This window comes from Podarcis pityusensis, assembly GCF_964106645.2.
Source record: "Podarcis pityusensis genome assembly, chromosome: Z".
NCBI lineage: Eukaryota > Metazoa > Chordata > Lepidosauria > Squamata > Lacertidae > Podarcis > Podarcis pityusensis.
In genome coordinates this window covers 16,220,399-16,236,626 of record NC_138044.1, presented here as the reverse complement: position 1 = coordinate 16,236,626, position 16,228 = coordinate 16,220,399, and the positions used below count along the sequence as shown (strand labels likewise).

The following is a 16,228-nucleotide window of genomic DNA, read 5'->3' as shown; positions in this document are numbered from 1 at the left end:
ATCAGTCATATTCAGAGCAGCCCAGATGAAAGTAGAGGACTTGAGTCCCTGACTTTCAACTTCCTCTGAGGAGAAGTTTGTTGGATACAACCCCGTGTGAGTAAAAGCAGGCGAGATTAGCCTGATATCATGAAATTCCTAAGGTGGATTCCTGAGCCAGAAAGCAAGAGATTCAACAAACCACCCACTCAATAGATATACTGGCGATGAGCAAAGGCATCACACTCAAATTCAAACGTCACAAGCTGGGTGGTACTGTTTTGACTCAATCAGAGATTCTAGTCCTCATGGAGGTGATCTAGATTCCAGTGCCTTTCCTCCAGGGCTATCTGGGATGTATTTTTTTCTGCTGAAAATCTGTGTTTCTCAAGGGTGCCATCTAGGCTACAATCCAAGTCCAGCTACTTGACTTGAGCAATCCACCAGGCCCTATAAAGGCAAGCTTTGGGACCAGAGGCTTCGGTCTGAGCAACTTGCCTTGCTGCAATAGGTTCTTGGAAGACTAAAGCTTGTTTCCTTTGGAACTTGCCTGCCTGCCTGAGATCACACTATTTGCGTCTGGCCCTCCAAACCTCTGGTCTTAGTCTAGCCCAGAAGAGGCAAAGGCGTGGCCCTTCAGATGTTGCTAGACTAAAACTCCCATTATTCCTAACCACTGACCATACTTGCTGAAGCCAATGGGAATTGGAGTCCAACAATTGGGGGGGGGGAACACACCCATTCCCATCACTGCACCATTGTCCTAGTCTTTCAAGAAGAACATAAGAGTCTGGCCACTGGATGAGGCCAGTGGCCAACGAGATGCCACTTCTGCCTGGGATGCTAGTCTTTCTATGTGCGGGTATGTTTGTTTTAATTTTGAAATGGAAGAACATTCCATTCTATGAGCCTTCACTTTCCGGATGAAGTCTGTACACAGTTTGCCCCCCAACAGCTGTTGCTGTCTGTCCCCAGGATCGTGTGATGCTGTTGTCCTGGACAAACGCACTGAAATGTTGACCCTTGGGAATGCACCTAGTGCTCACCATCCATATTTGGGCTCTCTGTCAGCCCCAACCAGCCACTAAGAGGTGCACAAACCTCTCAAGCTTGCTTTTCTGGCTTCACCCAGAAGCCAGGAGGAATCAGATGAAAATAACAAATAGCTGTGGTTCCTGCATTACAAGGGATTGGACTAGATGACTGCTAGGGGTATCTTCCAACTCTATAGTTCTATGACTCTATGACTTCCAAAGGTTTGGACTCTTCTCCATTGGAAGTTTGTGAAGAGAGGTTGTATAGCTATCTTTTCAGGATTCTTTAGCTGTGGTTCCTGCATTGCATGGAAAGTGGACTAGATGACCCACGGGTGACCCTTCCGACTACACAATTCTATGATTCAAAAATGTGGACTTTGCAAGGTATCACTGATGGGCAAATACTGGAATCCAAGTCAGCTAAGAATCCGATTCCTTGGATCGTTACCGGCTGCCAGCCACTGTTTACTTGAGAGAGAATGTGTGTGTCATATTGCATTACGTAGCGGAGTTGGTTTATTATTTCAGCCTGTAATCATCCCTTTTACCCTACCGCGAGCTAATTGCACGTTTACATGGAGGAGGAGGAAAAAGAAAGAAAGGAGAGGCAGGAGAATCCTGCCTGGAAACCTGAAACCACTCATTGCCTCAACCCCCCTCTGATCCAGATCATAACCAAAAGCCTCTGTCTCCCACGGCGCCCTCAAGGCGTGAGCCACTGCATTATTTATGCCTTACAGCAAAGGAACAACTGAGAGCCTATGTCTCAAAAGGGCTGCAGCAGGGTGGGACGGTGCAGGGGGGGGGGAATTGGAAGAGCAGAGAAAGCACGGCTTGCTTTAGCATTCACCAGCTCGAGTGCTACAGCCAAAGCCAGGCGAGGCAAGTCCTTTACAGCCTTTAAGCATCCTTGTAAAACCAGCTGCTGCTGTGGGCACCAGTCGCCAGAGTATGCAGCCTTGCGCCAAGTCACAGGGCCGGTTCCATCTAGCCTCTCTCTCTTTCTCTGCGCCCCCCAACTGCGCGCCACCCCCTCTCTCTGTGCACTACACTCCCTTTCTCTCTCTCATAAATGACATGAAAGAGGGAGGGATTCCTCAGTCGTCCCAGTGAGTAACAGCGGGACCCCAGCTTCTGGAGGGCCACAAAAAACCAGGCTTGGCTTCAGTCAGCGACCTTACATCAAGTGAGGGTACAGGGTTTTCTTGTTATCTGTCCTAGGCCTTCATGATAGTAAGGGATACTATTCTGAATCAGGGCAGGGATGCGTTTTGGCCCTCTGGCAGCTGTTGGGATTCCCATCAGCTCCAGCAAGCATGAGCAATGGTCACAGATGACTGCACCTGTAGTTCAGTGGTATGCAGCGGGCCACTGGTTCCCTGCACATGCTCTTAAGTACATATATCAGGAAGCAAGGAACTGCAAACAAATTGAGGGGATTTTGGTAGAGATTTGAAGAAAAGTGAACCTACCATTTTCCTCTCCTGTTTCAACTCCTGGACGTAGCGGGCCAGTTCGGCGGTGATCTGGGAGGTCATGTTCTCCGAAACGACCTCATGCTGTCCTGCGTAGTCATTCATCTCATTCAAAGTGGCTAAGAAGGCCTGGCAGGACGAATATCTAAAAAAACAGAACAACGCAAGGCGAACCACTCATTTAAAAGGAGAGGAGGAAAAAAAATAATTAAATTTAAAAGACACATTGCCCTTTATCCCTTGGAGATAATCAAGTTCTCCAGAGTTCTCTGCAAAGGCAACGGCCAGTGTGGACCGTAAAGGATATTTATAAATGGGGTTGGGTTGTGGGGAGTCTACAGTTCAGTAGGCAGAACATTGAACTCTGCAGACAGAAGGTCTCAGATTCAGTAACTGGCACATTTCCCAGAGGTGGAGAAGGGAAGACATGTCTCTGAGAATTTTGGATATGGTCAACTGAGGTACCGTTGGGGAAGAGCGGGCCAATGGAGTGACTCAGCATAAGGCAGAATTCAGACAGAACCCTTTTTCAGCCCAAGGGCCACATTGCCGTCTGGGCAACATTCTGGGGGCTGCATGCCAAGGTTGGGCGGGGCCATAACAGAAAGTGGTGGGCAAATTAATGTAATTGAATACTGATTTACCGTATTTTTCGCTCTATAGGATGCACCCGACCATAGGACGCACCTTGTTTTAGAGGGGGAGAACAAGGAAAAAAATTTTCTCCTCCTCTCTGCGCAGCGCCCCTTCAGTGAAGCGGCAGGAGAAACAGAGCCCCTTCCATTTCTCCTCCCGCTTAGATGAAGGGGCGCTGCGCCTTAGCTGAAAGGGCACCCACCCTTCAGCGAAAGGAACCCGAAGCCTCCGGAGCACAGCGGGACCTCCCTTTGAGCTCTGGAGGCTTCGGGTGGCTATCTTTGAAGCCTGGAGAGCGAGAGGGATCAGTGCGCACCGACCCCTCTCGCTCTCCAGGCTTCAGTGAGTTCCTGCTGTGCTTCGGAGTTCCTGCTGCGCTCCAGAGGCTTTGGGTTCCTTTCGCTGAAGCCAAGGAGCCTGCATTTGCTCCATAAGACGCACATACATTTCCCCTTAATTTTTGGAGGGGAAAATGTGCGTCTTATAGAGCGAAAAATACGGTATCTATCACCAGCTGCTCCCTAGAAAGAGGCTGAACATGCACAGGTTCATTGGAAACTTACTTGTACTCATCTTCTTCTTTGGAGTTCTTTTTGGGTTGGTATTTTTTTGAAAGGTTCCTAAAATAATAATTAAAAAAGAAGCAAAATAAATAAAAATGAAATTTGCAATTGCCAGTGAATTTTCTACCCACCAGCTGTACTCAGTGAAGCTCTACTTTAAGCCACTGAAATTAATGTGCTTAAGTCTGTCATGCCAATCAATTCCAATAGGTCTACACTGAGTGAGTCTAACTTAAGTGTTATAAATATTTTGTAAGGAGGCAAAAAACCTTCAGTTCTTTATCCAGTTTATTCTACTGCCCTTCAATTGTTCTGAGGGTACTCTATATAGGGTGCATTCAGATGTAGCAAATATTGCATTAATTTTCCTGATTATCCCATTTTCTGCCCTATTTTCTAATGTTCCTTTCACACTGCAGTACCTGTTTCATTACAGAATGGTGGCACATCACACTAAATTTCATTTACACACTGGTGGGCGCAGCGTGACACAGCGACAGACGTCACTGAACGCCACTGCTCCCCTGCTCTTCCTGCAGATGTCAGCTTCTGTACCCCCATGATTCTACCTCCCCCCCCCCAAAAAAAGGGCAGGAAAGAACAGTATTGCTGTTGACTCCTGTGATTTTCTGGGTTAAGGGGACAGCAAACAGACACACACACACACACACACACACACACACACATTAACATGGAAATGATCACCAAATTCTGCTGTATTCCACTAGATTTCTGGAGGCGGAGTTTACATTGTGGGAAAGCCCAGATATACAGTCATACCTCGACTCCTGAACGCCTTGGGAGTCGAACATTCTGGCTCCCGAATGATAAAAAACCAGAAGTGAGTGTTCCAGCTTTCCAACTTTTTTGGGAAGCCGAACACGGCTGGTGTGGCTTCCGCTATTATTTCTGGCGTGCCTGCGCAATCGGGAACCAATCTCTGTTTCTCATTTTTTCCAATTTAAAACTTCTTTGCAACCTTCCTACATCATTAGTACACATTTCTCCTAATGTATATGCATCTTTCTTTTATTTTTGCACACACATTTTCCCCATTTTAATGCATTTTGTACATTATTATGCTTCCACATAATATACACATTTTTGTACACTTTTTTGTTGGAGAACAACATTGAAAAACTCAGAGAAAGGTGCTTTTTGAAAAATTACAGTGTTTCAGTTTGCAAATCATTGCAGGAAGTCCAGATTTTGTAGGCTTGCATTAAATTGAAAATTCACCCAAATCCCCCCCCCCCATCCCTGAATACAAAAGCACACATGAAGTGACGACAAAAGCTAAAACTTGCAGCCAAATCTCAGCACAGAGATTTGCCTTCTAAGTTACAGGAGCTTTCTCCCACCTCTCTCTACTTTCCCAGAAACTGATGCAAACCTTATAAATATGCAGACCGGATAGCTCATAAATAAGCTCTCTTTTCACAAGACTCTAAAAGGAGAACTTGAATGACAGCAAAGGCCAAAGGAGAATTTATTGTGCAGTTTAGTACAAAAAAAATTGTTGCATTGTTGTGTTTTACTTTCACAAGTCTGTTTTATGCCCAAACTGCAGCAAGTCAATACCAATTTTTTTGGCATTGCTTCCTTCTTTCTAAATCTCTTGTATTCTTTATTTCCCCTTTCGCAATAGGATTTCTGATATGCAAACAAAATCAACAAGTTTTTCCACTGGAGAGAATTTTGTTTCAACCCCCCCCCCTTTTTTTCCTGGGCTCTCTAACTTGTGGCAAAATCGCAGCAAATGAATTCTGGGAAAGTCCAAGTAATTTCCACAGATGCATTTTTATTAAACCCAATTCAACCTCCTTCTGTTTCCAACATTTGGAGGAGTGGATGGGCAAAACACTGCAGACCAAATTATAACTAAAAGTACACCATTTAAAAATTTGAAACTAAGGTACAAAATCAGAGGAGGAAGACACAGTTATTTTGTAATTCCACCTGCCACATGATTTTAACTTGCAACTTTTGAATTGCTTTTTCAGATGTATAAGTTTTGCCAATTTAGAATACTGTAAAAAGTATGATACAGAAGAAAAAAAATGTGCAGCTTTCAGTGTTCTATGTAACTCTTTGCCTTTTCCTCTGTCTAGCAAAACAAATAACAGAGAGAAATAAATAAATAAATAAGAACGATTATAATATAATATAATATAATATAATATAATATAATATAAAGCAGAATGTTATCCTTATGGATATCTGTCCATTTCAGGCTCCCAATTTTCCAGTTTAGTTCCAGCCAACATTTCCACATTGGTTTCTAATTTATTTACTTATTTCAAAGAAGGTCTCGTGAAAATTCATCTGCATGAATCTTAGTATGAATTTCTCCTAATAAATACATTTGTATGCTGCTTTTCCTAATGTACACTTCCTTGGAAGAAGAAGAATTCCCCACCCATCCAGCTGGGTTGTCCCAGCCACTCTGGGCAACTTCCAACACATATAAAAACATAATAAAACTGGATCCTGCTACCAAATACATGATGAGTCCCTTTAGGGAAAGGTAACCTTCCCAGGAATTGGGAAGGGTGCTCAACTGGTTCTGCCCCACAGGTCAAAGCAATTTCTCCCAATATAATGCACATTAGTATGCTGCTTTCACTAATTATATGCAATTATATGCACACTTTACATGCATCTTAGCACACATTGCTTGGCTGGAGAATCACCTTGCAGAATTTGGAAAAGTGCAAAGGGGGTGGGGCGGGGCTGCAGCTCAGTGTCAGAGCCTTAAGAAGGTCCCAGGTTCAATTCTCAATGGCATCTTCAGGTAGGGCTGTCTGAAACTCTGAAGAGTCACTGCCAGTCAGTGCAAAAAATAGCTAGATGGACCACTGGCTCGTTACTTAAATCACCACTTTCTTTAGCATCCTGAGGACCGGAATCTCATTTTAGTTTGGATGCAGAAGTACCATACCTCAATGGTACAAGCTTCTGCTTTGCATGCAAGTGGATGTCCATGTTCAATGCGCTGTCTCCATGTAGGGCTGGGAGAGACTTCTGTCTGAAACCATGGAGAGGCACTGCCTGTCAGCGCAGACAATACTGAGCTAGATGGACCAAGTGTCTGACTCAGTATAAGGTAGCTTCCTATGTGAATCCCAAGGGTATGGCTGTATTTCACTTCATGTATTGTTATGGAAAGTGCAAATTATATGCAGGTTCGCCTTTAAATGAAAGCCAAATTTTATTTATCGCCCATCCCTAGTTATCCTCAAAACAGAAGTCATGCAAACCTGTGCCATTCATGTAAATTTATAGAGGCTGCAGGAATCTGCAATCCCAAATGCAGAATTATTATTCTTTTGGTGTGTGGGTCAAGTGGGTCTCGTTTATGTTTCCTACCCCATCTCTGTCTGTTCCATGCAGATGTCTGCCACCCCAACCCATCCTTCTTCACCAGCATCTTGCCCATGGTGAAATCTGCCGCTGCCTCCCTCCCTCTCTACAACTGAGTTTGGAGCAGCTGCATCTGAGATGGTGAGCTAACAGGGTCTTGTCCCCCCCACCCCCACCCCCTTCAGGGATTTCAAGGCCTGCATGGCCGATGTTCTGCTTGGCTGACTCTCCTCATTCTCGCCAGATCACTCCGGAAAGAAGTCGGATATGCCTGAGAATTCTCCTGGAGCGCAGAGAGAATGCCAGTGAGATGGGTGCCCAAATCCAGAATGCACAAAAACACGTGCGCACGTCTCCCTGCTGATGCCCAGGAGATGCCTCAGGAACACATTTTCATCTGCTTATTATCTGGCCGCTGTCATGCTGAAGGTACGAAACGGGAGAGAAATCCCATTTTCTTTGCATTTTAATGAGAAGCTACCCGATCTGTGCTTCTCAAACTGACCTGCGAACCAAAACACAATTGATACTTCAAAATCCACCCTGCACTGAATTTTGTAGTGTGGTTCTCCAGACAAACAAAGTGTAAAGAATATGTTACATTAGGGAAGAGCTTGCCTTAAAAAGAATGCGCTCATGAAATGACATGCAAAAACGCATTGCATTATTTTTATTTATTTATTGCACTTATAGAACATATTTTCCTCCAAGCTCACGGTGATGTACATGGTTCTCTTCCCGCTGCCCCCATTAAATCCCCACAAGGACCATGCAGGGCTGAGAGACAGAGACTGGTCCAAGGTCACTCTGTGAGCTTCATGGCCGAGTGAGGATTTGAACCCTGGCCTCCCTGGTTCCAGTCCGACACTCTAACCACTACACCAAACTATTTATTTATATTGTATTTGTATCCCATATCCAAGGAACCCAAGGTGGCAAACATGATTATCTGCCTTCTCTCTTTTAATCCTCAAAACAACCCTGTGAGGAAGGTTGGACTGAAAGGCAGTGACTGGTCACACCCAGTGAGCTTCATGGCTGAGTGGAGGATTTGAAACCTGGTCCTTCTCAGGTCCTAGTCTGACAACGTAACCAGTACGCAACACTGCCTCTTGCCTAAGCAAACATATGCAATATTGGTGTGTATTGGTCAAAGATGTGCGTACAAGAATGCATTTATTAAGAGAAATTCGTACACTAAGACGCTGTGGAATCTTCACAGGTTTTTTCTGCAAATTGCTGGAGACACGTGCAGAACTGAAATTGAGTGGGGCTGGGGGGTGGAGGAGTGAGATACTGAGGGAAATTGAAATTTACAGGTTTGTTCACCCCTAGCTGGAAAGGAACATTTCCCCCAAAATTGGTCACATGCTAAGACAGATGAAGAGAACCTGCAATTTCTGCATTACAGGGGGTAGGATTTGGTCACCCTTTGGGTCCCTCCCAGCTCTATGTTCTATGATTTCAGGACCAGCTTAATCCAGCCTCCTGCTTCCAATATATGCCTCTGGAAAGCCAACAAGCAAGACCGGAAGTCCCCTCTCCTGTTCCTTTTTACTGTACCTGTTGGACAGATGTATACAACTGCTGAAAATTGAGGTTCTGCCTGACTATTATGTGCCATAAGGCATGAGTCAGCAGGAAAATGTTGCAGCGTATCCTCATTAAACAGAAGTGCTCCTGATCAGGGTTCCAGCCAGCCAGCTAGCCATGTCTTCTTCTAGGAGACTCCAAGCCATCCTGCCTTACCAAAAGTCAACATTCCATGTTGCTTTTTGACACGGTGCCCCCTTAAATGTTAATTATTTTTTAAACGTACTCCTGCAAACCTTGTTGATCCTTTTATTTTCTCAGTGCTCCCACGTTCAGTCCCCTTTCTACCAGCACTCCCCACCTGTGATCACTGTTAGGCACTCACAGCTCTAAACCTTCAGGAATTCATCTCGTCTGATAAATATGTAACACATTTGCTTTCACCTTGTTCCCAACAAGCAAGGAGACCAAGCTGTGCTTTATGGTGCTCCTTGCTAAATGGGGACATCGAAAGTTAGAAGAACAGCAAGGTCATCCCCCTGAAGAGAGGCACCTGAGCCTAACGATGAAACATATAACAGCAGAGATTTCAGCTGCAAGGTGATGGCTGTGTCTAAAGATGGCTCCCCGCCTTCTGAATTTCTGCCCAGTTTTATCTCCATTACAGGCCACAACAGACCGGGTATAAATATATTATTATTAGTAGTAGTAGAAGTAAAATGCAATGGTAATAATATTAACAGCACATTCCCAGCCCTTTGTGGAGAGGCCAGGGATTGAACTTGGAGCCTTCTGGATGCACAGAATTTGTTCTGCTACAGAGCAACAGTCCTTTCCCCCTAGAAATAAAGCTAAGATTCTAGACCTCATGGGTCTGAATTAAGCTAAATGATTTGAATCTGACCACTGGGTCCATCTATCTCAGTATCATTGAGTGCAGTGGCTCTGCAGGACTTCAGACTGCTGGGGGGGGGGGTTCATCCAGACCCAACTTATTGGACATGCTGGGAACAGAACCAGAGGCTTTCTGCGTGCAAAGCATGCACTTCATCACTGCACCACAGTCCCTTCTTAAGCGGGCAAGAACCGTCAGGGGTGCTCTTTCGAAGAGGCGGAAGTATACTGCAACTTTTTGGTTGCAGTTTCCACACTGCTCTCCACTAACTCATACCTACGGGACCGCCTCTCCCGGTATGCCCCACGGAGAGCCTCAAGGTCCATAAATAGCAACACCCTAGTGGTCCCGGGCCCTAAGGAAGTTAGATTAGCTTCCACCAGAGCCAGGGCCTTTTCAACACTGGCTCCGGCCTGGTGGAACGCTCTGCCTCATGAGACCAGGGCCCTGCAGGATCTGATTTCTTTCCGCAGGGCCTGTAAGACAGAGTTGTTCCGCCTGGCCTTTGGCTTGGAGCCAATTTGATTCCCTCCCCCTCTTTCTTCTTTTCTTTTTCCTTTCTCCTCCTGTGATGAGGCTGCATTTTAATATATTTTAATGTTTCAATATTTTAATGTTGTATTTTAATCTTGCTTTTAAGTTGTATTCATTCAACTTGTTTTTATTATTGCTTGTTAGCCGCCCTGAGCCCGGCCTTGGCTGGGGAGGGCGGGGTATAAATAAAAAATATTATTATTATTATTATTATTATTATTATTATTATTAACTCTGAGCCTGCAGGACTTTCCTCAGTCAGATGCACCTCGAAGAGAAAAGACTGGTTACTTTCTCCTTTGCCTCAAACATAGGAGATTAGGAGGCGTGTGAGAAAGATTAGCCATGGGATTAAAGTTACCAGGGGGAAAAAACCCCTCAAAAATCATTTTTGGGTTTCAAAACTGCTTTTAAAAAGGCCCACAAGATTTATAACAGTAGGCCTATCTTGGAGAGGATAGCTGCTGCACATAGGAGACTGAGATCAGTGGAAGTTGATGCATTTGGATAAATGAAGAGGGCTGCACCGCCAACCTGTCTGCCCTCAGCCAGCTTCCACCCACCTGCCTTTCTTACTTACAACTAGTCCAGCGGGTCGTGGCCCTGCCTGTCAGCTTCATTTACCTTCCCCTCTTAGTGTTGCCCATTGTACAGCTCAGCAGGAAGGAGGGTGGAGGGGCAAACCGGGAATGAGTTGGCTCTGGCTCCTGCCTGGGCTCCCTGCCTTCTGCCCAAGTCTCAATGGACACCAGTCACCAGCGGTCAAGAGGGCTGCATTGGCTGTAGCACAGGAATAACTTTGTTGGATCACACAAAAGGGCATCCCGTACCCATGGGATGAGGACCCTTTGCCCCACAGTATTCTGCTCATTTATCTGTTTGTTTCATTTATAAAAAGATATATATATACTGCTGTTCATTCACACACAAACACACAAGAGCATTTTACTACAATTAAACACAAAGCCATATAATAAAAGCTATATAAAAGAAGTTAAAGCCAGAAATCAGCAAACTATTGTGGAAAGATGTACTCTTAGCTGCCTGCAGTGGCCTGATGGAATAGGAAAAAAAATTCAGCAGGCATTTAAAAGGTTGGCACAGAAGGTGCCTGCTGAATCTTCAGTGGACAGATAGTTCCACAGGGCTGGGCCAATGACACTAAAGGCTTGGATGCTCGCTTCTGTTAAATTAGCCTCGCCAACTCAGGAAACAACCAGTGATGCTCTCACTGATCATGCTCAGAGAGGAATGGGTTCAGGCAGTACCCTGGACTTCAGTTGTTAAGGGCTTCGTAAATTATTACAAAGACCCTGAACCTGGCTCGGTGGTGGGTAGGCAGCCAGTGCAAGATGCTTCAACAAGGGTGCTGAATGCTGTCAGCGAGGTGCCCCCACCAACAGCTTGGCCTCCGCATTCGGCACCAGCTGGCTGGAGCTTCCAAACCGGGCCCATGGGCAGCCACATATACAGCGTACTGCAGTAATCCAGTCTTGAAGTTACCAATGCATGGACTACAGTTGGACTCCCCGTTATCCTCAACCAGCATGACCATCAGTCAGGAAAGATAGGAGTTGTAGTTCAACAACATCCGTAGGCAACAGATTTCCCATCCCTGTTTACATAGTATTAGCAAACTTAATTCTCTGAGTGCCAATGGAAGAATTAACCATGAGTAAGAGCATGGGTAGGCAAACTAAGGCCCAGGGGCCGGATCCAGCCCAATCGCCTTCTAAATCCAGCCCGCGGATGGTCTGGGAATCAGTGTGTTTCTACATGAGTAGAATATGTCCTTTTATTTAAAATGTATCTCTGGGTTATTTGTGGGGCATAGGAATTCATATTTTTTTCAAAATATAGTCTGGCCCCCCACATGGTCTGAGGGACAGTGGACTGGTCCCTTGCTGAAAAAGTTTGCTGACCCCTTACTAAGAGGAATGCAACCAGCAGGCTTGCGGTATCCTTAAGGGTGGGGTTTTGTGTGTGTGTTTTTTTACAACCCATAAAAACTAGGGGATGTGACTAACACAGATACATTCATATTAATGGGTCTACTCTGAGTACAATTTAGCTGGGAAATACCAAATACTTTGAAGTTCTAAATAGCTACCACCCAAAATTATCTTTAAAAGGATAGCCTATGACCAAACCTAGAAATGAAACAATCTTCCAAAACTGGCAAACAGACTCACCTAAGTTGCTTTGCATAGTTGATCTCAATCTCCGTCCTCTCTTTCACAAATTTGATGTACTTTTCCAGAACGTCGATCCCCCACTGGGTGTGTTTTTCAAGGTTGTCAAATTGATCCTGCAGAGCAAAAAACAAAGGAAAATAAAATTGGATTCATTTGCCTTGGTGCAAATCACAATTGACATTTTTATTTTCAGTCATTAAAAAGAAAATCACCAATAAACACTCTATCTGGGGTCCAGTCCCATCTTAGATGCAATCCCCACTGTTTGACTTACGAGAATGATTCTGTACATGCCTAGCGCAGAAGGATGTTCGGTTGAGCTCAATGCAGCTTGCTTCCAGTTGAGCCTATATACAGGATCACAGCTTTACTGTTGAGTAAGTGCTTTTAGGATTGCAGTGCAGTCGCTGGCTTTGGTGCAAGGCCAATAACCATGAGCACCAGTTGTCCTAACAAACGTTTCAGCAATTTCTCTCCCTGACTTCCCTCTTTCTCAGGGAATCTTGTGAGTAAACATGACCTGTAACTGATGAAGATATATCCCTATGTGAGAAGGTAACTGGTGTGACTCACAGCCTCTCCCTGCTTTCAGAAGAAGCTGCAAGGCGGATGCTTCTTATAAAGTTTCTCAAACTGAGAGGAAGAGCAGATCAGGTGGGGGAGAGCAGACCTCTTGGTCACCCACAAATTCTCCTCCCCCCTCCGGTCTTTGTGGCAGGCAGGAGGGGGAAGGATGCACTAAAAATCACAAAACTGATGGCTGGTGGCAAAATAAAAAACTTTAGGGGATTAATTTTGAGAGGGATGGAATGAGTCTCCCCATGAGAAAAGACTGCAGAGTTTGGGACTTTAAGGTTTAGTGAAAGGTGAGTAAAGGGCAGCATGATATAAGCTCATAAAATGATGTAAGGCATTGGGAAAGTAGATAGAGAAAAGTTTTCCTCTCTCTCTCCTGACACTATAACTCATCTTTTAAGATTGAGGACAGATGAAGGGGAATCCCCCCCCCCCCAGAGTTCATAAACTATGGAACTCGCTCCTGCAGGAGGCACTGATGGCCACCAATGTAGATGGCTTTAAAAGAGGACTTGTCAAATTTGTGGAGGATATGGCTATCAATAGGGACGTAGGTGGCGCTGTGGGTTAAACTACAGAGCCTAGGACTTGCCAATCAGAAGGTTGGCGGTTCGAATCCCTGTGACGGGGTGAGCTCCCGTTGCTCGGTCCCTGCTCCTGCCAACCTAGCAGTTCGAAAGCACGTCAAAGTGCAAGTCGATAAATAGGTACCACTCTGGTGGGAAGGTAAACAGCGTTTCCGTGCGCTGCTCTGGTTTGTCAGAAGCGGCTTCGTCATTCTGGCCACATGACCTGGAAGCTGTATGCCAGCTCCCTCGGCCAATAAAGCGAGATGAGCGCCGCAACCCCAGAGTCGGTCACAACTGGACCTAATGGTCAGGGGTCCCTTTACCTTTACCTTTATGGCTATCAATGGCTCCTAGCTAGAATGGCTATGCTTCGGCTCCACAATCAGAATCAGCCATGCTTCTGAGTAGCAATTGCTGGAAACCACAGGGAGAGAGGGGGCTCTAGTGCTTGAGTCCTGCTTCTGGCTTCCCATGGTATATCAAGCTGGCCACTGTGAGAATAGGATGCTGCACTACATGGGCCTCATTTGTCCAGATCCAGCAGGGTCTTCTTATGTTCATATAATGCACCATATTGTGTCTACGAAGATGAGCTCCAAGCCTCTGGAAACTGTGGTTATCCTGTTTCACAACCACTTTAGGCTGTAGTTGGAGTTTTTCATGGCTGAATGCTCTTTCAATCTAAACATAAAAATCCCTGCACATAGAAAGCTAGCCTGTCAGCAAAAAGAATTTTAGGCCTGGACTTCTCTCTCATATTTTCTATGTGCAGGGATTTGTTTGTGTGTGTTTTAATGGAGGAACATTCAAACATGTGAGCCACATCTGGAGTAATATAGCATAGACACAAATACATGACCTCAGTGAGAAATATCAGTCCGCTACCTACTCCACACTCTTTAAGTTTCTTCTTCATCAGGCTCCTTGCCCCATGGCTTCCCTACCTCCTAGAATTTCTCACTAATACTAAAGCTGTTCCCAGGAGGAAAAAAAGTAAACAAGAACTCCTGTCCCTTGGGGACTATGGAAGATTTTAATCCCAGCCAAAATGCCAATTGCGTCTCCCCTTGCAGAAGCTGCACTGCAAACATTCTGGTAGCATTTGCTGAACATTCCGTATCACTGCAGCCAATCAGATTTGATGCCACAAGTGCAATATAAAGAAGATGCATAGTGGCATGGATAACAATTACCGTATTTTTCGCTCTATAAGACGCACCAGACCACAAGACGCACATAGTTTTTGGAGGAGGAAAACAAGAAAAAAAATATTCTGAATCTCAGAAGCCAGAACAGCAAGAGGGATCGCTGCGCAGTGAAAGCAGCAATCCCTCTTGCAGTTCTGGCTTCTGGGATAGCTGCACAGCCTGCATTTGCTCCATAAGACACACACACATTTCCCCTTACTTTTTAGGATGGAAAAGGCGAGTCTTATAGAGCAAAAAATACGGTACTCTGAGGGTATCCTGCCTCTGAAACCTTTCTAAATATTTAGCTGCATTGCTTCCAAAGCACAAGTGACACCACCTTTTCCTGTGCAGTACTTCCTGTGAACCATCATGCTTCCTTATGGAAAGAAAAAAATCAGAGAGACCTCTAGCATGATCTCACACACAGAAAACTCTTCAGCCTAAACAAGAGATCTCAGCTGCCCTCTTTTCAAACCCCCCACTTCTTCAGAGACTGAACTTGGATTCCAGGCATTATTTACCCAAGTCTCAAAATACTGCTCGCCTTTCAATCAAGCATCCTGCATTCTAAACCAATCTAAGGCTTGTACACTGTTTTGCCTAATATACGGTACATAACTTTTCAAGAAAAGATACATAGGAAACTACCCTACAACTCAAAATATTCTGCTGATCGACACTAATATTGGCTGCTCTGACCGGCAGGAATTATCCTGGTCTTTCCCATTGCTGGTTACCCAGTGGTGGGTGGGACCAGAGGTGAAAGTCGGTGTGGCAACAAATCTCCATTCTTCATTTGTAAGAAAGCACTACAGTACTTCACTGTGGCAGCACCTTAAACTCTGTGCCTATTGATATCAGACAGCCGCCTTCACTTTGCTCTTTTCAGCAATTGCTAAAACATTTTGTGTTTAGACAAGCCTACCCAGATGTTTAGAAAGCTGCTGTGAGTTTTTATGTTTTAGTCCATTGTTATTTTTACTTTTCGAACACTTTAGATTACTGTTAATTTATCTTGCTGATAATTTTAATGTTTTTTGGTAAGCTGCTTTGAAGTGGGTATTTTTATTTTATTTTTTGCAATCCAGCGGGATATAAATGTGATGAAATAATATTCAATATTTATAATGAATGAATGAATGCACATTTTATCATTGTACAGTAGGCCAGTTTCTGCACATACCCTGCTCTCTACCTTTCATCTAGGCAAGCAAGAGACACCCCAGTCAGGCAAAACACTCAAGGAAGTTGCAATGGGGCATTCCCAGAGGGTCACATCAGATATCCAGGCCTAGAGTTTCCAGCCTTGGTCCTACCAGATCCTTTTACCTGTAAATGCCTAAGGCTGAGCCTGGATCTTCCGCATGCAAAGCCTCTTTCAGTTTCTCCAGTGTGGTGGCTGAGATCCCCTTTTTAACATTCAGTATCAGTAGTCCCTAGGCCATTTGGGGAAATGATTCCGCAGTAGGGCTTGGTGCAATCTCTTTCAATGTTTCCACGATGCTCTGAAATTAACCTTCCCAGGGATGTGAAACTCAAACCCTCGTGCAACATTCAGACAGATCCAGGCTGGGACAAAACCACTGGAAACATTTTACAAACATTGTCAGCTATACTAACCAACAACATTCCCTTCTTCTCACTTTTTTTTGGGGGGGGGGTGAGTTTTAGAACATGGGGCTG

The 16,228-nt window shown here is 44.8% G+C and overlaps 1 protein-coding gene and 1 long non-coding RNA gene across 16 annotated transcripts in view; one reads left to right on the top strand and one right to left on the bottom strand.

Moving 5' to 3' along the window:
- FNBP1 (formin binding protein 1) overlaps nucleotides 1–16,228 on the bottom strand; it is a 120,571-nt gene that overhangs the window by 67,244 nt on the left and 37,099 nt on the right. For all 15 annotated transcript variants that reach the window (XR_013981399.1, XM_080989817.1, XM_080989822.1 and 12 more), the window contains exons 2-4: nucleotides 12,208–12,323; nucleotides 3,691–3,747; nucleotides 2,489–2,636 (exon numbers count right to left, since the gene is read on the bottom strand). Coding sequence is in view for 14 of the 15 variants with exons in the window: in XM_080989817.1 (XP_080845943.1) it covers nucleotides 2,489–2,636; nucleotides 3,691–3,747; nucleotides 12,208–12,323 (321 nt within the window). In the remaining variant the exon portion in view is untranslated. The remainder of the gene's footprint in view (nucleotides 1–2,488; nucleotides 2,637–3,690; nucleotides 3,748–12,207; nucleotides 12,324–16,228) is intronic.
- LOC308468091 lies at nucleotides 6,963–9,260 on the top strand. Its single transcript, XR_013981464.1, has 3 exons — nucleotides 6,963–7,194; nucleotides 7,298–7,482; nucleotides 9,050–9,260. It is a non-coding gene; the product is annotated as an uncharacterized lncRNA (long non-coding RNA).